This window comes from Calliphora vicina, chromosome 2, assembly GCF_958450345.1.
Source record: "Calliphora vicina chromosome 2, idCalVici1.1, whole genome shotgun sequence".
NCBI lineage: Eukaryota > Metazoa > Arthropoda > Insecta > Diptera > Calliphoridae > Calliphora > Calliphora vicina.
Window position 1 is genome coordinate 131840865 of NC_088781.1, and position 13515 is coordinate 131854379.

The window sequence follows — 13515 nt, forward strand, 5'->3', positions numbered from 1 at the left end:
AAAAAGACACTGTCTTTAGTAAAAAGACACTGTCTTTAGTAAAAAGACACTGTCTTTAGTAAAAAGACACTGTCTTTAGTAAAAAGACACTGTCTTTAGTAAAAAGACACTGTCTTTAGTAAAAAGACACTGTCTTTAGTAAAAAGACACTGTCTTTAGTAAAAAGACACTGTCTTTAGTAAAAAGACACTGTCTTTAGTAAAAAGACACTGTCTTTAGTAAAAAGACACTGTCTTTAGTATAAAGACAATGTCTTTAGTATAAAGACAATGTCTTTAGTATAAAGACAATGTCTTTAGTATAAAGACAATGTCTTTAGTATAAAGACACTGTCTTTTAGTATAAAGACACTGTCTTTTAGTATAAAGACACTGTCTTTTAGTATAAAGACACTGTCTTTTAGTATAAAGACACTGTCTTTTAGTATAAAGACACTGTCTTTTAGTATAAAGACACTGTCTTTTAGTATAAAGACACTGTCTTTTAGTATAAAGACACTGTCTTTTAGTATAAAGACACTGTCTTTTAGTATAAAGACACTGTCTTTTAGTATAAAGACACTGTCTTTTAGTATAAAGACACTGTCTTTTAGTATAAAGACACTGTCTTTTAGTATAAAGACACTGTCTTTTAGTATAAAGACACTGTCTTTTAGTATAAAGACACTGTCTTTTAGTATAAAGACACTGTCTTTTAGTATAAAGACACTGTCTTTTAGTATAAAGACACTGTCTTTTAGTATAAAGACACTGTCTTTTAGTATAAAGACACTGTCTTTTAGTATAAAGACACTGTCTTTTAGTATAAAGACACTGTCTTTTAGTATAAAGACACTGTCTTTAGTATAAAGATTATTCGGAATTTGTCCAATTAATTTACTCAACACACGCAGCCAGCTACACTTTTCTACTACTTATTCAGAAATTACTCACTGTTTTCATAACCAAATGTAAGATTTTCTTACATTGTGTATGGCAATACTACAAAGTTTAAACTAAAACCCAAAATCATTAAAGAGGATTACAGTTAGTTTAAATTTATTTTTAGATTAACTAATCTGATTATTATTAATTGACATTTGATCTTCAAGTAAAAACCCTAAAATACATTTTCTTATGTTGTGTATGGCAATATTACAAAGTTTAGGTTAGTTTATATTTATTTTTAGATTAAATAATCTGATTATTAATTGACATTTGATCTTCAAAAAACCCGCCCTTAAAGATTAATAAAATTGTTGAGTTCTAATTAATATTTCGTTATTATTTCTTAGAAATGAGGAAATTTTGTTTTAAAGAAACGGGTATTTAAATGTGAAATGTAACTAGTTATGTTTGCAGTTTATTTTAAATTGCGTAAAAAGCAACATAATAATGTTTTCATATAAAATTTTCAAAATTTTCGCATTGTTACTCGTAATGCAGGTCAGTGCACTACATAAGACAACTTAAATTAAACAAACCTTTTATATAAATTATGAATTATTAACTCTTCACAGGCAGTTTATGGTAAACAATTTGATCCAGACGAACATAGAAATGATGCATCCCCCAAAATACAGCTTTTGGTCTACACGGCCGATAATCTAAATGTCTTGTACCAACAATATGTCATCAATGCCGTTGCCTTTTGCCGCAACGTACTAAAGGATGAGAGTTTTATGGCCAACCAGACACCTGAAGTCCAGAAGTTTAAGACAAATTTAGCAATGTTTGTTGAAAAATACAAGTCAATCGAAGATATGAAAAAAAATCCGGGATTTGGAACTTCCGGAGGAAAATAAAACTGCAGAAACAACCTTTATTTTGAATATATTAAACAAATACCAAGTTGAAAATGTAAAGGAGACATTTAAAAAGCAATTTAATAATTTTATGGAGAAATTTATGCAAAAGTTTGAAGAGTCCAGAGAACATTACGATGAGGCCATGTTGCTGTGGTATAATCATTTGAAAAGTATAACTGATTTTTGGAACAGATATGTTTATCTAATTGCTATATTTTACATGTATTAAAAGTAAACAATTTCAGCCCCTTTTTCAAGTTTTCTTTTAATGTTATAAAATGTTCGAATATATTTTAAAATTTTCAAGCAAATAATAAAATTGAATAAAAAAAACGTTGCCTGATTTTTGCCCTACTTTGCATTATAATTTCATAAAACTTAGACTTAATTCGTGCAAAATTTTATCAGGATTGAAGCAAAATCAACATATTTATGTTTGATCAAACTGTATTCCGGGGGGACATTTGTATGGTTGCTAGATTGAATCATGGACAGATATTGGCAATTTTCAATACCAAACGAATCTTATCAACAGAGAGTATTTGTGGAAGATTTCAGCTTTCGTTTGTGCCCTATCCTGATTTCAACAGACGGACATAGCTACAGCGCCTTTGAATCTTATGAGGAATCAGACTATCTATACTAAAGACGTCCTGGCCTTATGTCACGAATAATACGTACAATGTTGGCCTCCAAGGTGTCAATTGTTGCTGGTTTATCAGCATAAACCAATGACTTCATGTGGCCCCACAGGAAATAATGGAGAGGTATCAAATCGGATGACCTTGTAGGCCAAATGACAGTTGCTTTTCTCGAAATCAATTTATCGTCAAATTTTTATTTCATTAAATCGATGGTTGTTGTGGCGATCGGCGGATTGGTAGGTACGAAAGTAACACGTTACTCTGATAATGAATCGAACAAAGCTACGTTTCCGCATACACCGTAATCGGCACCAAAAAAAAGTTCGTTTCAGAAATCGGCAACGAAAATTTTGAACGAAACGGCACCTATCAGTAACGAAAAACCTGTCATTTGGGGCCGGAACGAAAACAACTTCAAGTAGGTTATTTTCGGTGCTGTAGGAACGAAATAATTTTAATTATTTTTTTATTTCAAATTTTCTTTATTGGAAGTGGAAAAAATAATATATTTTGTCAAAAATGATGGAATTCTATTTAATGTGCGACATCCAAAATTCAAAAATAATTTCGTTTCTGTTTTATGCCTCAACGCACCCAACTGAAACGAAAACAATTCAGAAACGAGACGGTGACGAACACCAACGTTTTTATACCCTTCACTTTCTTGAGAAGTTTATATATAAGTTTGTCATTCCGTTTATAATTTCCTGTATGTATGTCTGTTGAAATCAATTTTCTGAAGACCCCAGATATCTTAGGGATCCAAATCTTCAATAATTCTGTCAGACATGCTTTCGAGAATTTTGCTATTTAAAATCAGCAAAATCGGTCCACAAATGGCTGAGATATGAGGAAAAAACCAAGACAACCTCGATTTTTGACCTATATCTGGATTACTAAGTCATTAATATAGACAATATGGATATCTAATGATAGATATTTCAAAGACATTTTCAACGTATATAAGGCCATAGTAAGTTGGACCTACAATGCATTGTTGGCTGGCTGGCTGGCTGGCTGTCCATGTAAACTTTGTGCGCAGAGTACAGGTCGCAATTTTGAAGATATTTCGATCAAATTTGGTACATATTATTTTTTCGGCTCAAGGAGCAAGCCTATTGAAACTGGCTGAAATCGGTCCACTATTTCACCTAGCCCCCATACGAATGTCCTCCCGAAATTGGACTTTATCGGTCATAAATGTTTAATTTATCTATGTATCTACACAAATTTCGCTCCAAATAAGCTTTATATATACAAAATTCATGTCACCAAATTTTGTTACGATCGGTCCATAATTAGTCATAGCTCCCATATAGACCCGCTTCCGAAAATCACTTTAACGTGCATAAATCGCTTAAAAATTTTGGTATACACACAAAATTCAACATAGTTAACTTTAATATAGACATAAATCACATGACCTAATTTCAAGGTGATCGGTCCATAATTGGTCATAGCTCCCATAAAAGGCCCACTTCCGAAAATCACTCATGAATATAAATTATTGATATTTTAAAAGAAAAATATTTTTACTCATTTACTTGGTGTAGGGTATTATATGGTCGGGCTTGACCGACCATACTTTCTTACTTGTTTTTATGTCGATTAGTTCAATTTATAATATTTAAAAATAACCACTAACTGAAAAAGTACCAACTTCCTTTTAAAATCCAGAAAAATCTTCACACTCGAGTTATAAATAGCGCCCTGCTGGTTAATTTTTGTCTGTCTGTCCGTCTGTCTGTTGAAATCAACTTTCCGAAGCCCCACATAAATTATATCTCCGGAATTCTTCAGGTTCGGTGCTATTTAAAATCGAGAAAATCGGTCCACAAATGGCTGAGATATACGGAAAAAACCAGGACAACATCGATTTTTGAGCTATTTTTGACCTATATCTGGATTACTAAGTCATTAATATAGACAATATGGATATTTAATGATAGATATTTCAAATCATCTATATATATAAGATCATAGTAAGTTGGACCTACAATGGGTCAAATTCGCTAAATATTAAAAAAAAAATGAAAAAACAAAAAAATAATTTAAAAAAAACAATTCGAAAATTTTTTTTCCAAAAAATTAAAAAAACGACTTCGAAAAAAAAAATAATTTTGTTTGACTAAAAATATTTAAATTTTTTATTTTGAAGTATAATTTGGTGAAGGGTATATAAGATTCGGCACAGCCGATTATAGCTCTCTTACTTATTATATATAGAGATTGTTGTGAATTTTAGACATGCAAAACAATAAATTTGAAACTGCTTGGAATCCAACCATATCAGTTGTGTAATATTTATTCTTATGGATAAAGGACCCAATTGGAATTTGGAAATAATCACTGTAAATCGACAATATGTAGATCAGATAACCGCTGACAAATTGCCTCCTGCAAAATCCTCCAAACCTAATTTACAAAATTTTGACAGGAGAAACACATTTTTTTTTAAATTTTATTGTGGAGATACATATATCATCAACAAACAAGGACAGATTCATTTGGTCCAAGATAATGCTCCAGTTTTGACATTATGTATATTTAGAGATTTTGCAGGATTTATCCGTAGACTTTGGTATATAACTATATGTATTTAAAACCAGAAAATGTCTAATAACACTGTACAACACAAAAAAAAATTACAAGGTCCGACCAATAAATTTTGATAGAGGAAACAAAAAAAAAAGACACGTGTATCGGCGTTTTGAAAGTTTACATCTGAATTTCATTTGATGGGGGTTAAAGTTTCCCAACTCTGGTACATTCTAATTGTTAATCGGCAATTTTAGGTATAAAATGTGTTCAGCAAATTTTTAAAAGAGCGTAACAAATGTGTGTAAATTTTTTGAACAATTGTTGTATGGCGTGAACATCACTGATCTAAAAGCGATACAATATTACGTTTTAAAAGAATTTCCTACCAGGCTCATAGCATTTACTGCAGCATTTTACTAATCAATTTAAAATTTGTCAACGTCATTTGGCAGTTACTACAAATAATAAAAACGGAAACAAAGTGTTTAAATTGTAGTGGTAAACTATTTAAAATGGCTCTCTCATTAACCAACACTTACACGCAACGAACACAAACACAAACACATCCACAAATACTCGGATCACACATATCTACAGAACATACACACACATACACTCCCGCACCCGAAATTGATTGTTCTATTATATCAAACATGACCAGCCACCAATAAGCGTCATAGAAATTGTTGGAGGGCGTATGGCCGAAAAAGAATGAGTTGGTCAATGGACAAAAAAAAAACAAGTAAGAAAGTATGGTCGGTCAAGCCCGACCATATAATACCCTACACTAAATAAAAGAGCAAAAAAAAATTTTCTTTTAAAATTTCAATAATTTATATTTTTGAGTGATTTTCGGAAGTGGGCCTTATATGGGGGCTATGACCAATTATGGACCGATCACCATGAAATTAGGTCGTGTGATTTATGTCTATATTAAAGTTAACTATGTTGAATTGTGTGTGTATACCAACATTTTTAAGCGATTTATGCACGTTAAACTGATTTTCGGAAGCGGGTCTATATGGGAGCTATGACTAATTATGGACCGATCGTAACAAAATTTGGTGACATGAATTTTGTATATATAAAACTTATTTGGAGCGGAATTTGTGTAGATACATTCATAAATTAAACATTTATGACAGATAAAGTCCAATTTCGAGGGGACATTTGTATGGGGGCTAGGTGAAATAATGGACCTATTTCAGCCAGTTTCAATAGGCTTGGTCCTTGGGCCGAAAAAGTAATATTTACCAAATTTGATCGAAATATCATCAAAATTGCGACCTGTACTCTGCGCACAAGGTTTACATGGACAGCCAGCCAGCCAACCAGACGGACGGACGGACGGACGGACATCGTTTAATGGACTCAGAAAGTGATTCTAAGTCGATCGGTATACTTTAAGGTGGATGTTAGACTAATATTTTTGGGCGTTACAAACATCTGCACAAACGCATAATACCCTCCCCACTACGGTGGTGTAGGGTATAAAAAAACTTATTTTAAATGAGAAATAAAATGTGATGTTTCTTCTTATTATACCCTACACCACCATAGTGAGGAGGGTATTATGCGTTTGTGCAGATGTTAGTAACGCCCAAAAATATTAGTCTAACATCCACCTTAAAGTATACCGATCGACTTAGAATCACTTTCTGAGTCGATTAAGCGATGTCCGTCCGTCCGTCCGTCTGGTTGGCTGGCTGGCTGGCTGTCCATGTAAACCTTGTGCGCAGAGTACAGGTCGCAATTTTGAAGATATTTCGATCAAATTTGGTACATATTATTTTTTCGGCTCAAGGACCAAGCCTATTGAAACTGGCTGAAATCAGTCCACTATTTCACCTAGCCCCCATACGAATGTCCTCCCGAAATTTATCGGTCATAAATGTTTAATTTATATATGTATATCCACAACTTCCGCTCCAAATAAGTTTTATATACACAAAATTCATGTCACCAAATTTTGTTACGATCGGTCCATAATTAGTCATAGCTCCCATATAGACCCGCTTCCGAAAATCACTTTAACGTGCATAAATCGCTTAAAAATGTTGGTAAACACACAAAATTCAACATAGTTAACTTTAATATAGACATAAATCACATGATCTAATTTCATGGTGATCGGTCCATAATTGGTCATAGCCCCCATATAACCCCACTTCCGAAAATCACTCAAAAATATAAATTATTGAAATTTTAAAAGAAAAATTTTTTTGCTCTTTTACTTAGTGTAGGGTATTATATGGTCGGGCTTGACCGACCATACTTTCTTACTTGTTTTGTATCTAAAATTGTATGGATTTTGTTTGTATGAAGTTTTTTCCTTCTCCTGTAAAGTAACAAAAAATCGAGTTACGCCTTTTTTATATTATTTATATTAAGCCATCGATATGTAGTTAGTTGTAAGTAAATATGTATATTTTTCGATAAGATAATGAAATTATAATTTTGTTGAATGATTCAGAAAGCTTTTATAAATAGCTAAGTATTTTTTTATTGAAAGCGAAATAGTAGCATAAGTTATCTATTTAAAGTTAGTCATTGAACGAAGAGTTTAATGTTTTATAGATAACTAGCTGAACCGGTTCGTTACGTCCAATCCAATCCTAATAAAAAATTGTTTAATAAACGAAATTTTGTGTAGGATATAGCATTATATACTTTTGAAATCGATATTGTAATTGTATACTACTGTTCGGTATGTTTTCACACATGTCTAGGTTATTGAATATATGCATTAAAAAAATACCTTTAGAATAATGTAAACATAATTGGTCTATTCACAAGGTCTCCTATTATGTCATATTGTCATAATGTCCTAACATTTCACAATTCTTTGAAATTCCTTTCAAACTAAAAATGTCCTAAAATAATACTATTCTGTATGCTATTAAGTCACCGTTTGTTACAATAATACTCTCAGATGATTTGCGCTTATTCACTCATAACTTGGTAGTACCATTATAAGAAAGAAAAATTATTGTTTCTTCCTATGTGAATTCACACTTAATCAGAATATCATGTCTATAGTTTCGTATTTATTGGTTCATTGTAATGAGGATTCTAACTGATTCGAAACAAAATTATATAATGTACCACTTGAAGATCGAAAAAGTACCATTATTTCTCCCTTGATTCTTTATTTACTCAGATGCTTAATATAATAAAAAAGTTCGCACTCGAATTCCAAATAAAACCATGTTAGTTAATCTTTGAATGGCAATTGGAACAAATCTTTATAATTTTGTCAAAATTGGCTTAATATTTATACCCTACACCACCATAGTGGGGAGGGTATTATGCGTTTGTGCAGATGTTTGTAACGCCCAAAAATATTAGTCTAACACCCACCTTAAAGTATACCGATCGACTTAGAATCATTTTCTGAGTCGATTAAGCGATGTCCGTCCGTCCGTCCATCCGTCCGTCTGGTTGGCTGGCTGGCTGTCCATGTAAACCTTGTGCGCAGAGTACAGGTCGCAATTTTGAAGATATCTCGATCAAATTTGGTACATATTATTTTTTCGGCTCAAGGACTAAGCCTATTGAAACTGGCTGAAATCGGTACACTATTTCACCTAGCCCCCATACGAATGTCCTCCCGAAATTGGACTTTATCGGTCATAAATGTTTAATTTATATATGTATCTCCGCAAATTCCGCTCCAAATAAGTTTTATATACACAAAATTCATGTCACCAAATTTTGTTACGATCGGTCCATAATTAGTCATAGCTCCCATATAGACCCGCTTCCGAAAATCACTTTAACGTGCATAAATCGCTTAAAAATGTTGGTAAACACGCAAAATTCAACATAGTTAACTTTAATATAGACATAAATCACATGACCTAATTTCATGGTGATCGGTCCATAATTGGTCATAGCCCCCATATAACCCCACTTCCGAAAATCACTCAAAAATACAAATTATTGAAATTTTAAAAGAAACATTTTTTTGCTCTTTTACTTAGTGTAGGGTATTATATGGTCGGGCTTGACCGACCATACTTTCTTACTTGTTTTTAATAAAATTTATTTTCCCGTTCTCCCGAGCAATATAAAAGATCTTAAAATATCCATCTTTTTTCCAAATACAAAATTTGTATTTGCACATACGGGAGATATAATTAAAAACTATATTCATACATACGTGCAATACATTCAATTGCGACTCCAGTAATGTTACACTAAGTAGTCCTCGAAATTCAAAACATTAAAAACACTATAACAATTTTAGATTAATTTAAATTAGTAGTTTGTTGAAATAATTAAAAATTCAGTTATAATCTAGTTAAAATATATACTAGTGCAAGTAATTATTTACTTAGTTGTGTGTTTCACGTAGAAGTAGCTATTGGATTCGATGATTAACTTTGACTTGCAGTTGTTGCTCCATTTTCCGAAGTGGCCACTATGGGTTCTTTTGGAGAATTCTAAAATAAATAAGAAACATTAGAATTTAATTAAATATACATAAGTTTATTGTAATTGTGCTGTATTTACCAGCACAGTTGACAAACAGCTACTCGATCCCGATAAGTTAAGAAGCCATATCAAAACAATCCTGGAACTAACGCAAGTCATGACAATTGATGGAGCCACAAAATATTCATCGAAACTGCGGATGTACTCCATAACTGTGGTGGTAGTAGTAATCCCCAGATATTCGAATGTCTTACTGGCCGACTAAAGTAAATGCAAAATAATAAAAAAAAGTACAATTATAAGTATTTAAGAAAAAATATTTTCCAATCGCCCCGCACCGTAGTGTGAACTAAATTGTGTATGTGATAACCCGTAGCTACAGCATCCAAAACACTTCCCGCTAGCACGACCGTAAACCAAGAACCAAAACTTAAAAGTTTTAAATTTCTGTGAGCCGAACACAGAGCGGTTAAAATGCACCACAAAGAAGTTAAAATCCATAGAGTACTAATGATCACGTAACAAATTAAAAATATAAAAGTACGACTTTCGGTGGGTTCAGCAGTGTCGGTCAGGTTCATAGAAATGGCAGCAGTATTGCCGGGTATCAAAACTGCCGGTTGACCACAGGCATCATCTTAAAATAAGGTATAAACGGAAATATGTATAAATTAACTTTGAGAGCTTGCAATTAATTATCAAAACTTACCATAAAAATATACTAAATCCATAACATATTGAAATGGTTGCTTTGCTATATCGGTTATTTGTTGATTGCATTCTCGTAAGGCTAAACCCCAGATAGAGAGCCACAAATAGACAGCACCTTGGAGCTTTAAGATTAAACATATTGTTTCTTAATATTAAAAAAAAAAAAACAACAGGTATTAAGTAAAAGTGTCTTACTAGTATTAAAATGGGCATAAAAAACATACAACTTTTTGACATTATGCTAAATTTAATTTCAAAATATTTATATGGCTCTAATTATAAAGTGCTACTGTCCAATTTTATTCAATAACTATGTATTTCGATGAATAATGTTTTCTTGATTTTGTTTTGTTTTCTTTTTTCTTTAATTACTTAACATTGGATATATTAATAAATATTTTGTGTGTTTGTCCAATACCTAATTAGCGATAAGATAATACATAATAGTCTGCTCGGTCTTCTACATTGTCGATAAAAAAAAAATGTAATTTTCTAATATATTATTTGAGCCCTTAAATATTATCAATTTTATTTCACATCAATCATTAACAACTATTTACAAATTAAAAACAAGTAAGAAAGTATGGTCGGTCAAGCCCGACCATATAATACCCTACACTAAGTAAAAGAGCAAAACAAATTTTTCTTTTAAAATTTCAATCTATATATATAAAAGAGTAACGTTACTGACTGACTGACTGACTGACTGATTCATCATCGCACAGCCCAAACGGCTGAAGCTAGAATCACGATATTTTAACTGTGGGTTCCTCCCTCCCCAAAACGATCCGATAAGAAGGGATTTTTGGAAATTCGAACGTTTAGGGGGTAAAAAAGGGTAAAAACGGGTAAATTCGGTAACCTTATATCTTCAAAACTAATAAAGATACAAAAAAACTTAAAATAGCATGTTACTCCATTTAAAAAATTAGCTGACAGGTGTTTCGTACTTTTTGGAAATTCGAAACTTTTAGGGGAGAAAACGGGTAAAAACTGTATTTTGGTACTTTTTGCACCCTATGTATCTTTTAAACCAATAAACATAGAAACAAATTTTAAATCGTATTCTTTAATTAACAAAAAATAAAAAATATAAGTTTGGTACTTTTTGGAAATTCGAACCTTTAAGGGATAAAAATTGTGTTAATTTTTGGTACTTTTTCATAAAATATGTTTTTCTATAATTTACCATAGACATACGAATATTTTATTATGAGCTCCCACCACGTTACAGAAATTTATTTTAATGAAATTGTACCACCTCAATGGGGATAAAAAAGGTACCAAAAAGGGGATAAAATCGGGAAAATTATTAAGCCAATTTTGATAATTTTTTAACGTTGGTTCTTGGACTCATACAAAAATTAACTAACAGGGTATTATTTGGAACTCGAGTACCAAGGTGTATATTGGGCCAAATCCGGGTAAACAGTTTGGTACTTTTTTTAAAACATATTTGTTCTTGGGCACATTAACACAGATTTTAATATTTTGATACATGCCTGTAGCATAAACAATTTTGGCAAAATGGAATATTTTTAAATTTCAAACTTGAGGGTGTTCAAGTAAGAAAAGGGAAATTGGTACTTTTCACTTAATGGTACTTTTTTAAAATTTTAAATTATTTCAGTTATCGACATTAAAGTTAGCTGATATGTATTTGAGTGAAGTTAGTGTTAGGAATAGGGGATAATATTTAGGTACCAAAATGTGTGAACTGTACTATAGGTACTTTTTTGTTCATCTAATGGTACTTTTTTGAAATTTCTATAATAATGGACTTAGAAACATGAAATTAAGCATATATGGTCATAAGTAAGTGATAATTCTAGGGGGAGACTTTTTGGTACTTTTTCTTTATTCGATTGGTACTTTTTGTAATTTCTTCACCAATGAACCTAGAAACATGTAATAAAGCTTATATATAAACCGAGTGAGTGGGAAACCACAAGTGTGGGTTTTGTGGTACTTTTTCTATATTCTAATGGTACTTTTTTGAATTTTCTATAACTATGGACTTAGAAACATGAAATTAAGCATATATGGTCATAAGTGAGTGAGAATTCTAGGGGGAGACTTTTTGGTACTTTTTCTTTATTCTAATGGTACTTTTTTAATTTTCTATAGCAATGGACTTAAAAACATGAAATTAAGCATACATGGTCCTAAGTGAGTTAGAATTCTAGGGGAGACTTTTTGGTACTTTTTCTTTATTCGAATGGTACTTTTTGTAATTTCTTCACCAATGAACCTTGAAACATGAAATAAAGGTTATATGGACCAGAGTGAGTGGGAATCCGCAATTGGCTGCTTTTTGGTACTTTTTCTTTATTCGAATGGTACTTTTTGTAATTTCTTCACCAATGAACCTAGAATCATGAAATAAAGCTTATATGAACCCCAGTGACTGGAAAACCACAAGTGTATACTTTTTAGTACTTTTTCTATATTATAATGGTACTTTTTTGAATTTTCTATAACAATGGACTTAGAAACACGAAATTAAACATATATGGTCCTAAGTGAGTTAGAATTCTAGGGGAAGACTTTTTGGTACTTTTTCTTTATTCGAATGGTACTTTTTGTAATTTCTTCACCAATGAACCCAAAGCCATGAAATTAAGCTTATATGGACCCGAGTGAGTGGGAAACCACAAGTGGGGGATTTTTGGTAATTTTTATATATTCTAATGGTACTTTTTTGAATTTCCTATAATAATGGACCTAGAGTTTCCAAAAAATCGAAGAATTTCAAAACTGCGGTTTCGGTTTTAAAAAATTAAAAACCGATCGGTTTCGGTTTTGTGATAATTTATTAAATCTTAAGTATTATAGAAACAAAATTAGTTGATAATATAGGATATGATATACAAATCTAAAATTCAAACTTGGCGGGTTATGGTTTAGTGAATCCGAATTTAAAAGTGATAATCAATGGTACTATTTCCTTATTGCAATGGTACTTTTTGAATATTTTATAATAATGAACCTAAAAATTTAAAATTAGGAACACATTTTGCATTTTCTATAATAATGGACCCAGAAATATAAAATTAGACATTTACAATTAGATTCACAAAGTGAGACTTGATAGTACTATTTCTTTCTTCTAATTGGGGTGGCGAAGCGCACCGGGTCAGCTAGTTAACAACTATTTACAAATTAAAAAATAGCAATTGCTGAAAATTGGTTGAGTGTTTTTCAAAAAAGAAAAAAAAAATTATTCGTTCGTATTTGTGATTCAGGTGGAAAAGAAACTTTATTAGAATGCTAGAGTGTTTAGCATTGTTGAGATCAAATATATTTATTTGATATAATTTTCTCAAAACTGTTTATCTTTTGAAATTTTAAACTGTTACAGGATTGAATTCTATCATACATATTTTAATACTTCAG

At 31.6% G+C, this 13515-nt stretch overlaps 1 protein-coding gene across 1 annotated transcript; it reads right to left on the bottom strand.

Moving 5' to 3' along the window:
* Nucleotides 1–9286: 9286 nt before the first annotated feature.
* On the bottom strand, nt 9287–10427 carry LOC135952435 (uncharacterized). The gene is made up of 5 exons (XM_065502359.1): nt 10315–10427; nt 10118–10241; nt 9747–10045; nt 9487–9669; nt 9287–9416 (listed from the first exon to the last, which is right to left on the bottom strand). The coding sequence occupies exons 1-5, from the start codon at nt 10354–10356 to the stop codon at nt 9351–9353; spliced, it is 714 nt and encodes a 237-aa protein (XP_065358431.1). The 5' UTR covers nt 10357–10427; the 3' UTR covers nt 9287–9350.
* Between the last annotated feature and the right edge of the window lie 3088 nt (nt 10428–13515).